Source organism: Protomyctophum bolini (assembly GCF_963924005.1).
Source record: "Protomyctophum bolini genome assembly, chromosome: 11".
In the NCBI taxonomy this organism is placed as follows: domain Eukaryota; kingdom Metazoa; phylum Chordata; class Actinopteri; order Myctophiformes; family Myctophidae; genus Protomyctophum; species Protomyctophum bolini.
This window is the reverse complement of record NC_137872.1, coordinates 22,636,318-22,657,280: the sequence shown is the minus strand read 5'-3', so window position 1 is coordinate 22,657,280 and position 20,963 is coordinate 22,636,318. Positions and strand designations below refer to the sequence as shown.

Genomic DNA, 20,963 nt, shown 5'->3' with positions numbered 1-20,963 from the left:
GCCATTGTTTTGTTTTTTTCACATGCTTCCATGGGCCAAAATTGCACGTGATATAACAAAGACATTGGTTGATAATTTATTTTTGTGTTATTTGTTTTTATGTATGAATTAACATGATAAAATGAAGAAATACTTTTCACATGATTGATTTACCTCTGATGAGCAGACAACGTACATGTTTCGGCCTGGTCTGCCTTCAGCGCTGAATTCTGAATCCATTCCAAGCATTAGTTTTGCACAAAAAGCACTCCTTGGCCTAAAAATATCCATAGCCGTCATGACAAATGTGATGATGAGATCAGCACAAATGTGATGAGGTCAGCACATTTTGGGAAAGTTGGCTATGGCTGTTTTTAGCCCAATAAGGAGTGTTTTTTGTGCAAACCTAATACTTGGAAGTTGGAATGGATTCAGAATCATGAAAACCCCCTAGTTTGACATGTCACATGCTACTTGGAGCAGAGGTTCCTAACCACTGGTACTAGTACCACATGTGGTACTTGAGCCCCCCTCTGGTGGTACATAGAGGAGTCGCCCAATGAAATATGTATATTACTACAGGTAGTTCTTCTGACCAATCAATTGGTTCAAATACCGGTAGGCTATCCAGCCGTGCTGAAATGAGCATGACAACACACCTAGCCGTTAATCGAAGATTTGAGAATGGATTAATTAATTCGAAATATCATCAGTTGTGCTGATTAGTGATTTGACAGTTTTGTCAGAGCAGCAGCATGGAACAAAAAGGGCAGGCCAATAAAAAAAATACTACGGTAGAGTCTATACCACATTTCCCACTTTAAACAAAAGAAGCCTGTCGGCAGCCGGACTATAATATTAGTCGTAGACAAGTGATTACTGTGATTTATACTGATGATGAGCTTGTAGGTCTGCTCGTCTGCTATTTTCTCAACTCCGCCCTCGTCACGTGACGTGGGAATTGCATTCCCCCTCGTCCAATGGGAGGCCGCGCTGTGGCCATGTGTGTATTGTTTAAACTGCTCAAATCAGACGCTTGTTGTTTCATACACAGAAAAACTTTCCACACTGAGTGATGGCGGCCGCAGTGTCCGTTAGCGCAGCTGCCAGAGATGAAAGCACAGATACAACAACGGGGCCCAGCAACAACAAGTTCGCCTCTTCTTCATCATCATCCCGTCCACTTCTTCATGACAACTACGACCTCGCCGCCGGAGACCACCACGCAAACTGGATGTCCAGGGGGGAACACCACCACCACGGACACTCCGAGGCCCCACTGCCCGGCGACGAGGACAGCTCGCCGGGGCAGGAGTGTCAGCGCAACAGGGTCGACGTTGAAGAGTTGACGTCGTTGAGCCCCGAGGAGATCGAGAGCCGTTTGGACAGAACTCGACGAGAATTTTATAATCGTCGAAAGATCCTCGTCAAAAACCTGCCATCCGATGTCAGCAATCAGGTGAGATGTGAAGATGTCCAGGGCATTATTTGTTGGGATTGTTTGGCTGACATAAAGTCCATCTCCATGCCTGTCCTGCTGTCATAGCAGCTATCTGGTAGCCTGCCATTGAACGCTCCAACTAGCTGAAGTAGAGTTTATTATTTAGTATATTATAGTTCGCTCCGATTAGGATCTGCAAAAAATATTTGCAGACCTCTTTTTTTTGTTTTTGCCAAGTTACCTAACGTAATTCACGAATGTATCCCTGCCGCTGCTAAGCCCGACGCTATCAAATTAGCATGTTAACGATGACCCATGGTGAATTGACAGATGACCGTGTCATTGTCCTCCATGACCTGCTGCCAACTCAGGCCTAGTGTGTGTGTATGTGTTTGTATAGATAATAATCAACATACCTCATTGATTATTAGATGATGCGACATGTCTCGTAGTAATATTGGCTTTTGATTGATCAGGGACACGGGCGTTTAGAGGAGATGCCAATCAATTAAGTAGTTAGTTGTGTAATTGGCTGTTGGGCAGCAGTAGTAGGTTTTTTTCCACATGATCCCTCACGGTTTGGAACGTGCTTGACTCGTGGGGAACGCTGGGCCAGCCATTGTATGAATGGGAGTGCTGGGAGTTCGAGATGGGAACGGGAGCTGTGCTGACAAAAGGTGGAAGGCGTAGAGAGGGACAAAACCTTTCGGAAAATGCTAGACGGCATCGCCATTCGTTTGTGAACAGGCCAAAGGCATTGTAGAACAATTTCTCCTACAACAATGAGTCAGTTATTATTTACTCCACATTTTTGTTCTTTCTTGCGCTGATAATTTGACGTCTAATAATAAAACTTTGCTTTAACAATGTCCCTATAGCCAGTGAGTGCACCTGTGAAGTAACATTTCAGAATGTGATTACATACTGATTTTCTTTTATTTCAGGAGGTGCATGAGCTCTTGAGCCAGTATGACCTGAAGTACTGCTTTGTAGACAAATACAAGGGCACAGGTTGGTATAATGTTTAGTTTGTGTGATGTATTGGTACTAGTGTGTGCTTGAGTCCATACCACTTCAAAGGTAGATCAATATAATCTAATTATTAGGTAGTAGGCTAATATGTATTAGATTCTAATGGATAATGTTATTGTTTCATTAACAAACTGATTACATGACTGTTCTTGACTTTCTCAAAGGTTAACGGTTCATAATTAACACTACTGACATTCTTAATGGCAATGATACTAATTAACGTTCAATGCGGGCATTCACCAGAAAGCAGTTTTCATTGACTCTGAATTGACCCAGCCATTGAACTCTTGTCTTGAGAATTAATTAATAGCCTAATGAGTAGCCACATTACTTAATTAAAATATTTGTTATTAGATTAAATGTTGAGTGACTTGGATGAAATGTTGAGAACGGACACTAAAGTGACTTGGATGAAATGTTGAACAGACACTACAGTGACTCCCAGACAGATTCGTCCTCGGGATTGTACATGTTTTATGGCCGATTCTGGAATTAATATCCACCAGGCAAGAATGTTTGACTCAGGCTAATTTCTATGAAGGCTGCAGTTCAGATGTTGACTGAAATGCCCCTTGGATTGCTGAACTCTTGAATGTGAAGCCATGTTTTTGGAGTGGTGTGAGCGGTTTACCCCTTTCTAACTTTTCATTGTCACAGAAAAGCATGCATACATAACTTTATTACAGGAAGAGATTGTTCCAGCTGTGAAATATGTCCACTGCATTAAACTATAGATGCTAGGACACAAAATCCTTAACTAGCACTTATCTAGCTACCATCCAGCATTCGATGCCGTCTGGTTTTATACTTCTATTCAAAAAAGAGTTGTGAAATTCGCACTACTAGATTACATGTATTTATTTATTTTACCATAGGGGGGTTGTGGCCAGTGGATTGTAATTAAAACGAATCAATTTAGGCAAGATCCAGATTAGGAGTGAAATCTTACCCTGCTGAGGTGGACCAATCATGTTTGTTTTCAATTTTTGATGGGGGTTGCCATTGGTTGTTTAAAAAGTAGGGCTGCAATGATTCATCGATTAATCGTAGTCTAATCGATTATTCAATTAGTTTTCAACTAATTTAGTAATCTATTAATCGAATCGGCAACTAACCACTAGTTTTTTGCTCTGGCTTGAATATTTATTTTTAAATGCCCTATTTGAGTTCACAAGAGTACTGTTCCTTTTAGACTGACACATGTGTAGCTATTTAATCCAAAGTATGCCGTCAGAATAAGCCTAAAAACACCATGAGTTGCTTTAATGAATTTTTATTTAGTTTTGTCTTTTATGTGAATGGCAGCCTAATCAGCTAATCAAATACATTTTTGAATGAATTATATTTTGTTAGTTAGAACAAGGTGATAGCTAAATAAGTGTCATAATCCGATTAATTGTTTAAATAATCGGCAGATGAATCTATTATGAAAATAATCGTTAGTTGCAGCCCTATTAAAAAGGTTATTCCATGAAGCTCAGAGTCGGAACTGTACAGCTTATACTCATTGGTACAGTTCAGTGAGTATTTGGCATGTGGCCTTGGGAGACTAGTCTGCGTTAACCCATTTAGACCAGAGTCTTGACCCAAGTTTTCTGAAAAACTTCAAATGTTTATTGGTGAAACCTGGCAATACCTAAACGTTACCTAAACCAATGCATAACAATTTTCATTCGTCAACAAGGACACAACGCATTGAATTGCAATGTGGTCTTGTAGATTGGATCATTTTATTGTCGTAAAACTAAAGTGATTAACTGGATTAATACATTTAGTACATTTGTATTAAAAAAATCAACTGGAACGTGTTTTGTAAACTTCCAATTTTGAATAATCAACCTCTTTCTCTCTCTCTCTCTCTCTCTCTCTCTCTCTCTCTCTCTCTCTCTCTCTCTCTATCTCTCCCTTCTTATCCTAAGCCTTTGTCACGCTGCTCAATGGGGAGCAGGCGCAATGTGCCATCAAAGAGTTCCACCAGTATGTGCTGCGTGACCGGGAGATCTCAGTGCAGCTGCAGCCCACAGATGCTCTTCTGTGCATCGCCAACTTGCCCCACGCGTTCACCCAGCAGCAGTTTGAAGACCTGGTGCGCCCCTTCGGCAACCTGGAGCGCTGCTTCTTGGTGTACAGTGCTTCCACCGGCCACTCCAAGGGCTATGGCTTTGTAGAGTACATGAAAAAGGACTCGGCCGCCCGGGCAAAGTCGGAGCTCCTAGGAAAGCAGCTGGGCTCTCGAATGCTGTATGTCCACTGGACTGAGGTGGGCTCTCTGACCTACCCTCTGCTGCACTCTAGATGCCTGTGTGTGGACCGCCTCCCTCCCAGCGTACTGACGGCCCAAGACCTTCGCAATTCCCTTGCTGACACGCATGCTCCCATCTTCTGCCAGGTCCAGTGTGACACACACATGCACTCACGCTCATGTTTGTATTATAATTGTGAGGACTTTAAAAGTCAATGGCAGAATTTTCATACCAATTTATCATTTTTTCATGTTTAACAGTTAAACATGAAAGATGATAAACTCGAAACCCCATCCCCTAAACCTAATCCCAAAATGTCTAATCTAACCACAACATGAATCTTTCTAATTTAACGAGAGAAAAGATTCTCTTATGAGGACCAGGTAAATTGTTGCCACAATGTCTTTCTAAAATACTACTTACCGGTATATATTTGTGGGAAGATTATAATAATGTTAATCACACACTGTTCTCACTCTTATCACTCATGTCCTCATGAGTGATTGTATATTTGCCTGTTGAGGTGCAAGCCCTTATGTGTGAATGTTTCTTTTATGTCGGAGATACCTCTGGTATTAATTCTCTCAATTTAGGCTACATTTCATCAAAAGTTTAATTGTACAGCTACTAGCTGCTGTTGGTTTAAATCTAACCATAACCTGTTGGAAAGTTTCAATGAAGTAGAGCTTTAGATGTTGACTACTGCTGCTGCCTACAGTGAAAAATGCATGATAAAAATACATTATACCTTAGATTAGAAGATGGGTCACAGGCAGCTCCAAAACCACAATGGGATTTGTATAATTAAATATTAACGATTAATTCTTTTTTGAACCCTACAATCTTCCCTCCAAGGGTTACCTAAGCCAAAAAAGTTTGGGAACCCCTGATTTAGATGATTAACAATTTTTACTTGTGAGAGTTAAGGGTCCATTTGGTTCCTAACTCCATCGTTTGACCACTGGTGGTCCCTGGACCAGTGTTGAGCCAATTGATCACCATAGCAACCCCAGCCTAGGCCCATTTAGGTAAATTCCCAACACCTGCTAAATCCTCCAAACCTGAATCTTGATTGGAATCGATCTCCTCTCAGTCATGCAGCTACACGGACACATCCCAGGCACACTTTAGTAGGCCTATAGCCCTGTCCTGTTTGGATGACAATTTCCTTTCCAACAGACTTAAAAAAAATGTTAAAAAAATTATTCATTTTAATAATCGATTCCGGGTCCTATTGGAGATTAATCGGACCATCCCTAGTAAAAAGCATTTGCTTTCATTAATGCCTTACAAATGCATACTTCAAAGATCTTAAAAATGCTACAGCCTGGCAAAACTTTAGGTGTTGTATCTGCTTTCTTTTCTTTAGTATTAATCACTAGTTCAAATCCATGAATTACAGCTGTTGCCTTTGTGAAAATTATAAAGTCTCTGAGCTTCACATCTCCAAGATCACAATGTTTTGGCAAATGTCCCCCTCAGAATTTAATTTAACCACTTAATCCTAGTATTCCTATTCCGTGTGGCATTAAAGTCTTAAACCTAGCATGCATAGACTCTGTATTAAATATGTTTTCTCAATGGCCCTCACCTTTGCCCTGCTTTTCCTGTGGCCACTCTCCAGAGTTTCTATAGCGATGATGAACATAGCTGGTTTCCATGGCAATGACCACCTGACTACCCCAGGTGGTGTCATTCAACAGGCGTTTCTGGAATGAGAGAGTGGTGTCCCTTTGGCATGATGTGCATAGCAACACTTTCTGTCTGTTCCACTGGTTTGAGATTATTAATTTCTTTTGTCAAAAGCTGTGCTAGGGCTGTACGTTATCACTTCATTAATCATAATCAAGGCAAAAGTTAGAAATTGTGATCATTTGAACGATTAAAAAAAGCGAAGGAAAAATGGCAAATACAAGCTCAGAAAACGTGAAATGTTGTGAGCTTGTAGATAGTCCATTTTGTATTTTTGTAACACACATTGTACTACGAAGTATACTATAGTGTTAATCTGACTAATGGAGTTAGTCGATGGATTATACAAATACTTAAAGGACCACTTCACCACTTTTCAACCTATCTTCATATAATAGGTCCGACTCCTCACTAATAATCATGAAAAAATGGCGCAATTATTTTCTACTCGGTCTGTGTCTCATAGGAGGGCTGTGGGCAGTTCAGAAACCGTCCTCCAGTGACATCATCGATGGGGAATACAAGATATAAACTGCAGGCTTTCTAGTCCTGAAAAGTTGCAATGCGAAAATGGAAGCCATCACGATAATGAAAATCTAAACATGCCCACAGCCCTCCTATGAGACACAGACTGAGTAGAATATAATCATGCCATTGGTGGAGTGGTGAGGGGTCCTTCAATAATTCAAATATTTTGGTGTTTATTCGATTATATGATTTTTGTTTTAATTGCTTCTCTGTATTTGATTAACCTACATGAGCAAGAGTTAGTCTGATTGGTTCTAACTGATATATTTTCGGTTAATTACCCAGCCCAAGGTTGTTCAATATCGAAAGCTCACAAGTCACATGTTTGTGAATCTGTCTAACACAAGTAATCGTTTTAACAAGAAGCTGTTGGGCAGGATTAAAGATTTAAATGTGATTATTAACTTGAGGGCATCCATGATGGATGCAGAATTTAGGGCTTTCGCAGAATTAATCTAGAATTAAGAGGGTGGTCTGATTCGATTACTCAAAATATAAGTTTATTTGCACAATACATGTTGCATTCAAAAATCTGTGCAATTTGTTGGAACAAGGGAGATGATTAAACCAAGCATCCAAATGAATGCTGATCTAACATCCCACATATGTTTAAGATGGTAGTTGGTAGGCCTATCTCATAGGATTTGGGGGGGAAATAGGTACTGCAAGGTAAAAGATCATTGCATCATGAATCTAATGCGACATTGATACTGTCAAATAACCGTGACAAATCTCAACTCTTCATAACCCTCATGGGCCAGAGGAGCTTGATTAGTATGTGTTAAGTACTGCACCATCTCATATTGCCTAAAAACATTTCCTATTTTGTGAGATCGATTTTCAGTGTAGGATCACAGAAATATTTGCTTGTCTTATCAAAACCCTCATCTTGGTTTCTCCTGGCTATCCTTATTGTAAGAAAATGTGTAGTTTTGATATTACCAGGGTCACATTTATTTCAAAACATTTTTATTGGCAAACCTAGATAATTCATTTTGTAACATTCTCCCATCGGCACTTCTTATTTGATTTATTTAAAGACTGTTACGCCGCGGACAAAGCCAACTCGGATCGTGACAAATCATGACAATGAACACAATGTTTTGGGCCGATCAAATAATGTATAAGACGAAAAACAAAACAAATAGTGTTGTCTCCTGACTTTCTTTTCTTCTTTCTAATGATTCATTGTCATGATTTGTCACGATCCGAGTTAGCTTTGTCCGCGACGTAACCGTCTTTAAATAAATTAAATAAGAAGTGCCGATGGGAGAATCCATTGGGTTTTCATTTCCTGGGCCACTCGTTTTTCTGAAAGGGGGAGGGACTGCGGCGCTCTATATGGGCTGTATTTTATATTCTACCTCCACATGTCTGTATATATATGAAATATACTTTTATGTTGCTACAAAATGTGTGAATGGCGGTACATGCTTTTTATAGCCTCTACACACAACACCTCAGTTAGTTATGGACTATTTTAAGCCGTATCCTGATGTCTCAATGCTTCATATCTGCCTAGCAACTAGTTGTCTAAGAGGATCTAGTTATTTAACTTGTTCACATTATTGATGGCCGTGGCTCTTTGGGTTGGCCATACTGAGCATATGGTATGGAGGTGTGCCTCATACGGTGTGTGTGTGTATTCTACAGTTGGCTCAGGGACAGGATGGAAGCTTCCGGCGGTTCGCAGTCATGGAGTTTGCCACAGCAGAAATGGCTGAGGAGGTTCAGAGACTGGCTGACAGCAGAGTGCTGGGAGGGACACACATCCGGGTGTCATTCTGTGCCCCCGGCCCCCCGGGGAGAAGCATGTTGGCTGCTCTGATTGCTGCCCAAACTATGGTAAAGCTGCCCCCCTGCGGCTGAAAATGACATTTTGAGATCGAGAGAATGTTTGGAAAGTCTGCAGAACGACGCAAATTACAGATTAGCAAATTGAGGTGGTAAACCGTCTGCTTGAGCAGAAAATGTATCGTCTTCAGCCAAAATTCTCTGGGCTGTCTGACAAGGACACCCAGAAATGTCCATATTGTCGTCTGGACTGCTGTAATTACAGTTTTTCTGGCAGGCTGATTTGGGTCTTTTGCTGAATCCTCTGCCCTCTTGTCTCTTCAGGCTGTAAACAGAGGGAAAGGTCTCCTCCCTGAGCCCACAGCCATGCAGATCCTCACAGGTCTCAGCAACCCTGCCACCCTCAAGATGCTCCTCAACCCCCTTAACCAGGGCCGCAAGCAAGGTGAGGATCATCATGCAACGTGCCACAACCTTCCAATTATTTTTCTTCTAACATTAACCACTTAAACCCTATACATTTTGTTGTTCAGGGTGCTCCAGGGGTCTATACTTGGTGGTACCCTCATTACACCAAGTCTCTGATTGTGTAATGAGCATTCGAGAGCCCAGCTGCTTTCCTAGGAGCTCCGACTTTGCCCGGGCGGCCGGGTCAAAATTGGCATAATGGTGAAGTTGCCGCCACCATCAGGACTGGGTCTCTAATCCTTAGGATTGCCGCGTGAAAATACGATGTAGTGTGTTGTCTGGTGCTGGGACTCTGGTGCAACGTAGGAGGGGCCCGGACAGGAGACAACCCACAGAGCCTAGTCCTTCCATGCACCAGAAGTTTACCTCCCAGCCCTGGCAGAGTAGTTCCAACGGATTGTGTGGCCCTGTTTTTGCCCTAGTCGGACTGATTGAGGCTAGTTACCGGGACATAAGTCGGGACTTGATAACCCCAGCTGGGTCGCCTGAGTGAGGGGTATGATGTTGGAAGACCCGAAACCCCGTTGACCTCAGGATACATCACTGAGGATACGTTCCAGGTGCATCCATGCAATGTATTTTTAGTTATTGTTAGTGTGTATATCACGGATTTTTGTATTGGCATTAAAATGATGAATTATATGAATAGTGCAGGTAGAAGGCACAATCCACTGTTAATTAGGGTGGCCATAAGGGGTTTAACACTTAATGCCCAGCGTCATTTGGAAACATTAAATCAAAGCGCCCAGCGATTTGCAGCTTCAGAGCCCATTTCAAGGTGGCACGGCGCCATCTTGGATAGTGCTAGATATAATGGCATGTAGCCAAAAGACCCTTTTGGAGGATCGACAACCAACAGAGGTATGATTACTTCTAACGCGACTAGCAAAGCGACCGTGATGGGCCGTCAAACACAATCTTAGGTTAGGAATAGGAATCATTGATTTAGAGTTATTCATGTTTTAATATTTTTGATCAATCTCCGTACTGGGCGTTGGGTGTAATTATTTAATTGTGTGTGTGTGTGTCATACCCTGGTTCTGAATGGTGGTCCAAAAATAAACACGCTGTCTGCATTATTGGCAGGGAGGTATCTATCGTTTGTGACTGTCAGTCACTCATATATGATGCAGTCTTTTTCTAGCGAAAATGTAACAAATTCAGTAGCCGTAACAATACTGTTTTCTCTCATTCAGTTGATTCTTCATAGCCATATGAGTGAAGCGGCTGGGTGACATGTTTATTTTTCAAACACAGTACTTATATGAGGTGATCTAAAATCCCTGTATGGGGATTACAATGCAAATAAAAAGTACATGACCCCGTGGATTTGCGCCCTCTACCGGTGCTCTATGTAGGTCTGCTTGGAGCTGCCTCCACCATGCCACTGATAAATATATTGTTTGTGTGTAGGTCTGCTTGGAGCTGCCTCCACCATGCCACTGATAAATATATTGTTTGTGTGTAGGTCTGCTTGGAGCTGCCCCCACCATGCCACTGATAAATATATTGTTTGTGTGTAGGTCTGCTTGGAGCTGCCTCCACCATGCCACTGATAAATATATTGTTTGTGTGTAGGTCTGCTTGGAGCTGCCCCCACCATGCCACTGATAAATATATTGTTTGTGTAGGTCTGCTTGGAGCTTCCCCACCATGCCACTGATAAATATATTGTTTGTGTAGGTCTGCTTGGAGCTGCCTCCACCATGCCACTGATAGATATATTGTGTGTGTAGGTCTGCTTGGAGCTGCCTCCACCATGCCACTGATAGATATATTGTGTGTGTAGGTCTGCTTGGAGCTGCCCCCACCATGCCACTGATAGATATATTGTGTGTGTAGGTCTGCTTGGAGCTGCCCCCACCATGCCACTGATAGATATATTGTGTGTGTAGGTCTGCTTGGAGCTGCCCCCACCATGCCCCTCCTGGCCAACCCTGCCCTATCTGCTGCCCTCCTCCAGATGCTGCTCCAGAACCAGGCTCAGGTCCAGCAGGTACAGTATGCATGTCCATGAGCAACTTTTATGGGACTCAAGTAAATATGTTAGTTCTGTTTCCTACATAAAAAAACATGACTTTCTTTTTATAAATTTAAATGTTTAAACAAAGGATCACAACTTTTCATCAATTCATAAAAAGTATTTGATGTATAAAATGAAAAACGTAGTGAAAGTGGCCGATCTACAAGCTCTCAAGGCGGTGCAAAGTGACACATTGTGAGCTTTTAGCTCTGGCATTTTCACTAGTTTAAGTCCAGGGCAAACATCTAATCTCTTGGGTCATGAGCTCAAATTAATCTGTTTCTAGAACACTGATTCTCAACCCACCAGTGGTCCATGGGGGGGGGGGGGGGTCGAGGTAAATGATTGAGTTGGTAACCAACTGGACCCTTATAGATCTTTTACTCTTGAGTGTGGGTCCATTTGGTTTCATTTTATGCTCGAGAGTTAAGTAATTAAACATTTTCATTACATAATTTCCAAGAAGTCTACACAATTGGAGAATGTATAATTATTTTGGTCAACGTTATGTCCTATGGTTACCACATCAATACAGCATGGAATTGTGGACAAAATCCTATCCAACGAAAACAAAATATTCTTTAATTTTGGGTCAATTGTGGTCTGTGGCTCAAATTCTGAATGAATAATGGACCTTGATATAAAAAGGGTGGACGTTGGACGCCCCTTTGAAACCATTCGTTTACAATTTTTATTTTAATGGTCATGACTCATTTGGACCACTGGTGGTCCCCGGATCTGACGTTGAACGTGTTTTAGACCATCAGCCTGTTTCTTTTAATCCCTATCTGACACTGTCTGTATCACTATTCCTGCTGCACAGTACAAATCCTCAGCCCTCCTTTTTGTTTTTCACAATTAGCACCAAGCCTTTCTGGGAAATCATCTTCTCTGGGCTCAGGTGCTGCACAATAAAGAAAACCGTCTGGTACCTTGTGTGAGTGATAATGATGTGGGTTTGACTTTATTTATGTGTGAGGCAGTGCTAGGCTCGTTTTTTTTTAATTTGCTGTGCCGATTAACAAAATGCTGAGTGGGTAAGTGCTCTGAGAGGAGTTTTTCTTTTTTTTGGGGGGGGACGAGTTTTGAGTGCTGTTGAGTGATGTGGTGGGTGTGCCTCTATTGTGCAGAGAAGTGTAAATGAGTAAGGCTCACTCAGGACATCTGTGGTGAGTAAGCTGCGTTGCTTTCTGGTCCTGTGGCAGAGATTGACTATTTTGTGTTGCTGTTGGGCAGAACCTTTATATTTCATCACAAATCTGTGATTTACCAAATTGTTGATCTACAACAAGCTTGTAGAGCTGCTATTTTTATCTAAAATGCTCGCTTACAGTATGCCCAAAATGGGGATACCAGGTTAAATTATTTATAAAACCCACAGACCGAATTAAGTATTAACAAGAGACTGTGACCAAATGATGACCACAAGGTTTCTGCCCGGTAGCAGCAGTGACATAAACCCTGCGCTGACACTGACCCTTTCCCCATTCCTCTTGCCCCTCCAGGCGGGACTGATCGGGGAGAACCCTCTGGCTGCTCTGTCTCTACAGCAGGGAGTCCATCTGCTCGGAGATCTACCACAAGGTCTGGCATCTTGACTTCTATTAGTATTAATCCATGAAAGCCACAGCTGATTTCAATCCTTTGGATTCCATAGAAGCCAGAGTGTCTACACACCAAAAATAACACGTCGCAGTGTGAAGGGTTTGCTTGTATTTTCGGTCATTAATCTTTTTTTAAATGAGTATTTAAAGTGATCAAGCTAGCAATAGAATACAAGTTTAGAAGCATCTTCCAAAAACGTGAATGGTCTCAAATGTTATGATTTCTTCAGCTGGTCGGCCTAAAACATTAGATTTTTCATTCTTGAGATTTTATTTAGCTTTATTCCATGTGTGCAAAAATATAGACCTGTATATGTCGCGTGCACATGCTTGCGAGCGATCACCGATTTCAATAACTTGTAAATGTAGGCCCCAAAAAGTATTCTATTTACTTGCGTAAACACCTACAGTAGGCAACTTAGCTGGTCGACACAATGGATGAACCGCCATTGATATCCATCCAAGGTCGGTCATTCCTATTGTTTGCTGTGACACTCTGCGTCGGATTTTGTTAGTGAGGTGTGAAAACTGAATGGCTGTGCGGGCCTGCATGAATCTTCAAACTACCAGGGCAGTGCCCAGACAGCCCTACCGCACTCACCCCTGGTTGCAGCCCTATTTATTTTTACATGGTTGACTGTCGTTGCATCGGTCACAATCTTGACGACTCCCCTGGTCATTTGTCAGCGCTTTGTGTTATGCCTTGTAGCGCTTTAGTTTGGGGCGCTAGCCCCTCCTATATCCAGCTTTTGGTGTGTGTGTGTGTGTGCGACTGTGCGTGCTAACTTTGTCTTACACAAACATTTAAATCCCATTGACAATGACTGGACAATTTTACGTCTGAGCAAATGGACAGTGTCAATTTTACGTCATTGTGTTTTTTTTTTCATAGACTTGTTTTGTTTGTCCCCAGGTGGTGTGGTCCCAGGTCTTGGCCTGCAGACGGATCCTTTGTGCCCCCTCAAGCCTCTATCTCTCGGTAGAACCCTAGTAAGGGAGCAGGAGTCTCCCACAGCATGCAGCCTCCCACAAAGTCTGTCTCCTACCTTGCAGGGAATTTCTATGCCTCTCATGGGTGGCATGATCGGGACAGAGGGTCTCACGGCACAAGGGGTAAAGTGGTCATACAGAGGCAATGCTTTCCCGTTGCCTCTACTCAACTGTTTTGATTGATTGATTGAAATATTTATTAACAGTTTGTAGAATTACAGTACATTTCAAGCACAAACTCAATATAAAGACTGTTAACTGTGAGTGGACGACCCAATTAAGCATTACACTTGTTTACAACAGGGTCCACATTGTTCAATTCATCAAAACATTTAGAGACATACAAATAGACACTTCTATGTAGTTAAGGAAAAGAACAGGAATTCATCATATGGGAAGCAAAAAGGGAAAAGATACATATACAGTGAAGGGGGGGGGGGGGTGCGGTGGGGGGATTCAGATTTTACAGAGGCCAGTTTCGAATTGCAGCCATCCGTAGGTGCCCTTTGAGAGCGGTTTCTTTGCCTTCTTTGTAACCCAAGGTTAAAAATGTACCCCCCCTCTGAAGCTCTTTGAAACCTGTCAAACTCTGGTAGTTTTTTGCTTTCTGCACATCTCCAGTCCAAAGCATAGATTCACAACTAAAATGTAGTCTTCAGAACGGCACTCACTGAATACAAATTCAGAAAAGTTGCGACGGCCTAACCGAACACTAGTGAGAGCCTCACCAAATGCAGCAATAGAAGATGAGAAAGTATGGAGGGGTATTGATTTATGCAACAAAAGCGATCCCTATAACCCACCCGGTGGAACGGCCCAAATAAATCCCCCCCCCCAGGCTATGGCCAGGTTTATTCCCTGGGGTATAAACGGACTAGGCCAGTACCTGTGATATAAAACGGCCACTTGCCACTTTAACTTGCTAGTTTGTTAGCGGTTAATGTGGGCTGCGCCTGCTACAGCTGTAACAGCTGATACACTGGCACCATGCATTCTCTCCCTACAACGAGGTGGACTGGCTTGTATTTTGTCATGGTGCATTTGATGTAGACTCTGTGGATTACCTACATTCTAGACTCTCTGGAGGATCAAATGTATACATAATTCATAGAATATGGAATACTAAATGAGTAGATGGAGTAACAAAATGTACTATAAGCTCCTGTGCTTAGATTTCCATGGGGGAGAAAAATACATGACATTTAAATTTATTATTACATTACATTTACATCACGCCGTGGAACATGTGTACAGAGCCTTTTAAAACAAACCCATTTCCTCATCAGGTGTCAATACTCGGAGATGGCCCTAAAGAAGTGAATCTTTCCCAGAATACCTTCTTTAACGGCCACAGCATGTTTCCTTCAGGTGAGATGTCACCTTTTCCACTCATGAGTCACTATGCTTTCTGCCATGTGCTTAATCCCTTCTTGGATCTCGGCACTGACCCTGAGGTGGGACTGAGTTTTCATGCCAATCTTTCTTTATTGCACAGGGGGGAACTGCAGACCCCACCCCTACAGGAAGAGGCCTACGCTCAGCAATATGTCCAACCAGCGTACAAACCAAAGTATACACTCAAATTACAACCTACGCTACCAGGAGTCGTACAGCCCAGATTACACCCGTCACCAGGTAATCGAACCTGTTCTCCGTGCTCCCACTGCATGCCAATGAACTGGCTTTGATATTGACCACCTAAACCCTGACCCTGTATACTTTTAGGCCAGTCAGTCTCGGATTTGACCCAAAATAAATTGCAATAGTAATCGTTCAAGGGTTTTTATGATCCTTGGGGTCATCCAAATAATAATAATATTAGAAATTGACATTTTGGATGACATCGAATGTTGCCCAACAGACGCTCCCAGCCTGTGGAGCGATGAGATCGGTTTTGATATCAAATATCCGTCCTTTTATCAATCTCCGTCCTGAGTGCTGGGCGTTACTATTTGATAGGACGGAGAACTCCGTTTATGCTGATCAGGGTGTTAACCTTTACCATGACGCACATCCTGCCTGGCTGGGCATTGCAGTGACCTGTCTGATACCCATCTGGTGTTTGTCCTCAGGATCCCCTGGCCCACCTGTATGAACAGCAGGAGAACCTGGACACTGGGGCCTTGGCAGGCTTTGGACAGCAGGTAATAATATCCTCTTACCCCTCATGTGCATGACGGTGTGAACAGTCATCCTCTGAGACCCTACCTATACAGTACACGAGATGTGTGAAATGGCTTCTGTGAGAGTGACGTTTGGATGTGATTCCTGGTTACTCCTTACCTTTAGCAGACTTGTATGCATAAAAACAGTTGTTTATGATGATTTGGGCCATCTTGGCATGCGGCTATATGCTGACTAGACACTTTTCCAACATTCCACACACGCTTTTCTATGAATATTTGGCAAGTTATTGAACGACGCTACAGCCAAAGGGTAAAGGTCCTTGAAGATTGGATGAGTTTAAAGAACGTATAGAACAAGAAAATCCTGCATTTTAGTGCATTTTAGTACAATCTATCTATCCCAAAAGGGCATTTTGAAAAGTTCTTCAGGGCATGAACTAATCTGACTTGTTCCTGGTTTTTGAGGGCGTTCAATACACTCATGCAAGGGACTTGGAGGAAAACTGGAGTGTGCGTGCAGTCTGAATTTATGACATCAGTCTTTCAAACTATAGGATACATTTAGTAACATAACGTAATGTATCCAGGCTGGCAAATGTTGTGTGCAAAACTGGCTAACTGGGGTTTCCTCTGTAGTCTCTGCAGCTGTCTCATCATGCTGACTACAGCTATGGATACTCTAGTCCACCCCTAAGTTCATACTTCAGCTCAGGACCTGGGCTGTCCAACCCCCCTTCCACCCAACTCAACAAGGTAAGCCCTGAACTGTACATTCTTGACTGCTACAGTGCAACTTCAAACATTTAGGGCCTGGGCCGGAGGTCTCCACCTTATTATTTAATTACGTTGGATGCCCAGGACGGAGATTAATCAAAAGACGGAACATTGATCATTCCATAACCAAGCGCACCGCTCCACAGGCTGGGAGTGCCTATTGAGCAACATTCTGTCATTTCCGGTTGGGACGTCATCCAAAGTAGTCTGAGGAAAAATCTTAAAACGTGTAACTCTTGCTCTAAATCAATGCTTCCAAGTCTAATGAAATAGTTTTTGACGGCCCATCACGGTCCTGTCGTGTTAGAAGTAATCATACCGGATACCTCCCATTGATGTCGATCCCCTCGTGGGTGTTTTGGCTACTTCAGCTACATCCAAGATGGCGCCTTGTGCACCTTGAAATGGGCTCCATAGCTGCAAATCGCTGGGCGTGCTGTTTTAATATCAACATACGAGTTTCTTTTGTTGTAATTAAGTTAAAATTTACAAAGACATTGATCACTGTTACACTCTCAAATTGGCATGCGAGAGCAATGAATGGCATGTTTGACTATAAAAGACCCCACCTTAATGTATTTAAGGAATTTGTTGTGCATAACTCAGGATCCCAAAGTATTAACTTGTTTCAGTCAGTGACGGTAAATTGATTATTTCTCAGGCTGTGGGAATGCCTCCTTTGAGTCTCACCAACAGCTACCCACCTGGCCTAGGCATCAAGGTAATTGTCGTTTTATTTTATTTTTCTGCTGGTATTTCTTCAGCTTTTTTTTTTGTATCTATATTAATCACATTGGAAAACATTTCTAGAACTGACAGCCTGTGTTTCTAACTGCAGACCCCCATCGGTGGCCACAAACGCGTGTTCTCCCGTCTGATCCCATCTCCCGAGCCGAGCCCTGAAGGGGGCTACGTGGGCCAGCACTCTCAAGGCCTGGGTGGACATTACGCAGACTCGTATCTGAAGCGCAAGCGTATATTCTGACTACAGGGGAGCGCCTCATGCTGTATTCCTAGTCATTTCAACAGCCAGGCCATGATGAGCTCTGCAGAGCTCCTTCAGGCTCTATTTTAGCGTGGCAGTCCATTGACTTCTCTCCTGTGTGCTCCCGCTAGCAACCCCTGGAGGGCGTTAGGGAGTGCAGCCTGTTGCTATCCGGACAGTTGCGTGCCAGTCTATGGGAGTTTTTGATGTGTTTTCCCTCTTTTTGTGTGTATATATAATTTCAGTGTGTTAAATTAAGTTTTTAGTTTTTTTTATTTGACTTTTAATTTCATTCCAAGTTGACGATATCTTTTCTGTTATATATTTTCAGAATCATGTACAATGAGAAAATATGGTAAACAGTTGTTCTTAATCTAGTTAATCCCTGTTTAGTGACCCTGTGTCAACTGGTCAGAGCTGTAGATTGTATAGTCTAATAATATTTTAATGGCAACCATGTTGGCTTCATAACCCTTGCCTCATGGACCGCAATGTTAGATAATAATTGCACACAAGGAAAGGGGCAACTATACGACACGGTATGAACTAAACATTTTCTATAACGTTCTGACCCTTTTTGTTTGTTCCGACTGCCTCCCTGGATTTGTGTATATATATATATTTAAAGTTCAGTATGTTTAAAGGGATAGTCTAGAGATTTCTTTCCTTCCAACCTGTTCAGGGTTATTTGTTCCTTTTGTAAGATTCAGGCCTATCCCCATAGTCTCATTGATCTGTTCAGTAATCATTTACTGGGTTCCTGTTTATTTTGTTTTTATTATTTGAGGTATTTAAGCTTTTGCCAAAACCCCGTTAACCCACTGGAATATTATTTCAACTTTCTTTTTTTTTCTTGTCTTTGAACCGCACCCTTTTGTCTTGTTCCAACATTTGGTCTCTGCACTGGTTGTTTAGTGATTTACTTGCCACTTGGAGGGCACGGGTTACATCTCTGCTGTGTTCTTACCGTCTTAATCTGCCATTTTAGGAATTTGCCTCTCACTTGTTATTTGTGGAGAAGTTAATTGATTTTTGTGTTGGTGGCAGTTATGTCTGCGTTAACTTTGGATGTTTTGCGGTCTCAGCGACACATCTGAATGGCATGGTTAAAGGAATATGGCGTGCCTTTTTATCATAGATCTCACATCAGGTGCTGTGCATGGGGACACTTATACATTCTCTTCCTCACTGAGAGGCTTAAACTAAATGTTTCGTTGTACATCTTGCCTCAGCTAGTCCCCAAATGTGTGGTTGTCTTTAGCCTGCATACCAGCAGAGGGAGGTGTTCATCTTTGGGGCAGTTTGTGTTGGATTACATAGCCTACTGATGACAATGACTGGTTCAGCCTGCATTTAAATACTTGAGATGTTTGAAGTTTTCCAGTCACAAGTTTCCAGTAAACACAACGGTGGGAGTTCAGTCTGCCATGGGGAGGTATTGGTGGAAGATGGTGGCGGCAAATGATTGGTCAGTGACGGTTTCGTATTTTGATTATTGCCCTGGTTGACAGTTTGATTGTGATAACCCATTACCTCTGATATTTTGATGGGAACTGCAATTACACTTGAGCCTTAACAGTTTTTTCTGTGATCTTATCCCTGTGTGGTCTTGGAACTATATTTCTCATATCTCTGTTTGCTGTGTAAATACTTGAGCTTGATGAATTTCCTCGGAGTCCTAAACTCTTTTCTTATATCTGCCTCTGGTCTGGTGTTTTTCTTTTTCCCCTCCCCCCTCGATTTGAATCTGCTGCTCGATTTTTGTGTCGTTTGCCAGTGTTTGAGAGACTGTTTAGATTGCTAATGTGTGAATGGACCAAGGCAAGAGATGCTGCTCTAATGTATGATCCATAATGTACACTGCTTTAGTTATGACTGATACACAGTAAAATCCTCAGCAATAGAAAATTGACCCTTTATGGGTCCATTTGGTAATGGTATCTTTATCTTTTTCACTTTTTTCCTTTTTTTTTTTCTTTTAACAGTCTGAGTTCAATGACTGATTTTACTGTGTAGACTGTGCAACTGTGACTTGTCTGTGTGAGTGAGACGTGAGGAAGTAAATGTGTATTTAAAACTACTTGTTGTGTTCTCGTTCTTTCACACGATCAAGGGTGCACTTAATAGTCTAGAGCTTACATGTCAAAGTAGTAACCTCATCTGGGAAATGAAAGGGAAAATGCTCAATTTGTCAATGCGTGCTCATCCAAGGCCTTGCTTGCCTTCAGTTTCTTTATTAAAATCCACATTTGAATAGTTGCCATGGTAAAGAGATCCGAGTTGGGTAATTTCCAGAATGTCCATGACCCTGGTAAGAAATCAAATCTATGCGATTCATATAATTGTCTCATTACATTTTTTATTTTGGTTTAGCCAAGGGAGCTGTTGAGAGACCAAGAATATGGCAATTATGTCACGTAACGACTTATGCTTTAGCTTATCACTACTCGCAAAACTGTAATTTAGTTCACCCTTGGAGCCATATTGCACTTTCTATCATTTCTAATAAAAATGTCAAAATATTAGAATATTCTTAAAACCAATCAAAGATTCATGATGCCGAAATGGCTACCTTCTGAAAATATGTTCATTCATGAATTAAATACTTGGTTGGAAAAAAGCATCTGCACATGCTCAGTTGCTCCTCTAGGCCGCACACAGAAGCCTGTGAACATAGACATTACGTGCATAGATGTGCCACGCAATCGTAGGCCTCAGGCTTGAGGCCTTAAAAAATATATATATTTAGAGTAAAGGGAGCCTGCAGTCCAAATATTATTAAATTAAATGTCAGAGTGGTAGACCTGAGGCCTACCATACCATGCAGGCCTACCATTGCGTGGAATGCATAGATGTGTGCCTAGAGGAGCAACTGAGCACCACTTCTTACACCATGGTGTAAGAAGTGTCCTTTGAGAAACTGGGCCATTGACCTTTGATCTTTTCAACTCTAGAAACACAATCTCTTGGGGGCAGCCTACTGATCGGTCCCACAAAGTCATGTAAATCCACCCATCTGTTCTCAAAATTCTTTCTTGAACTTGATTGTAAACCTGGCCTTTGCAACCCTAAATGTAAATCTAATAAAATGGGGCAGTCTGAAGTAAAAAGTAATTTAAAATATATTTGTTTGGAAGGTAACTTTTCCAACACTAGTAGATGGTCGTGCAACATCCCCAGAAAAAAGGACTCAGCCATGGAGTTATTGAACTCGGATGCTTCACAAAGATAGTGTTAGCCATAAAGTTTGACATTTAGAGATGGATTTAATTAATAAACAACCT

At 42.0% G+C, this 20,963-nt stretch overlaps 1 protein-coding gene across 6 annotated transcripts; it reads left to right on the top strand.

The window, feature by feature from the left end:
- Positions 1–1,054: 1,054 nt before the first annotated feature.
- Positions 1,055–19,741, top strand: raver1 (ribonucleoprotein, PTB-binding 1; the record flags this gene model as incomplete). Of its 6 annotated transcripts, none has more annotated exons than XM_080775661.1 (15): positions 1,055–1,438; positions 2,365–2,431; positions 4,372–4,841; positions 8,569–8,760; positions 9,034–9,154; positions 11,073–11,173; positions 12,063–12,137; positions 12,706–12,784; positions 13,733–13,917; positions 15,081–15,162; positions 15,290–15,429; positions 15,867–15,938; positions 16,557–16,673; positions 17,356–17,421; positions 17,533–19,741. In XM_080775661.1, the coding sequence occupies 15 exons, from the start codon at positions 1,055–1,057 to the stop codon at positions 17,677–17,679; spliced, it is 2,298 nt and encodes a 765-aa protein (XP_080631787.1). In that variant the 3' UTR covers positions 17,680–19,741. The 6 variants fall into 6 exon arrangements, with proteins under 6 accessions (XP_080631787.1, XP_080631786.1, XP_080631785.1 ...); XM_080775660.1 differs by having other exon boundaries at positions 13,718–13,917; positions 17,356–17,415; XM_080775659.1 differs by having other exon boundaries at positions 13,718–13,917.
- Positions 19,742–20,963: the final 1,222 nt, after the last annotated feature.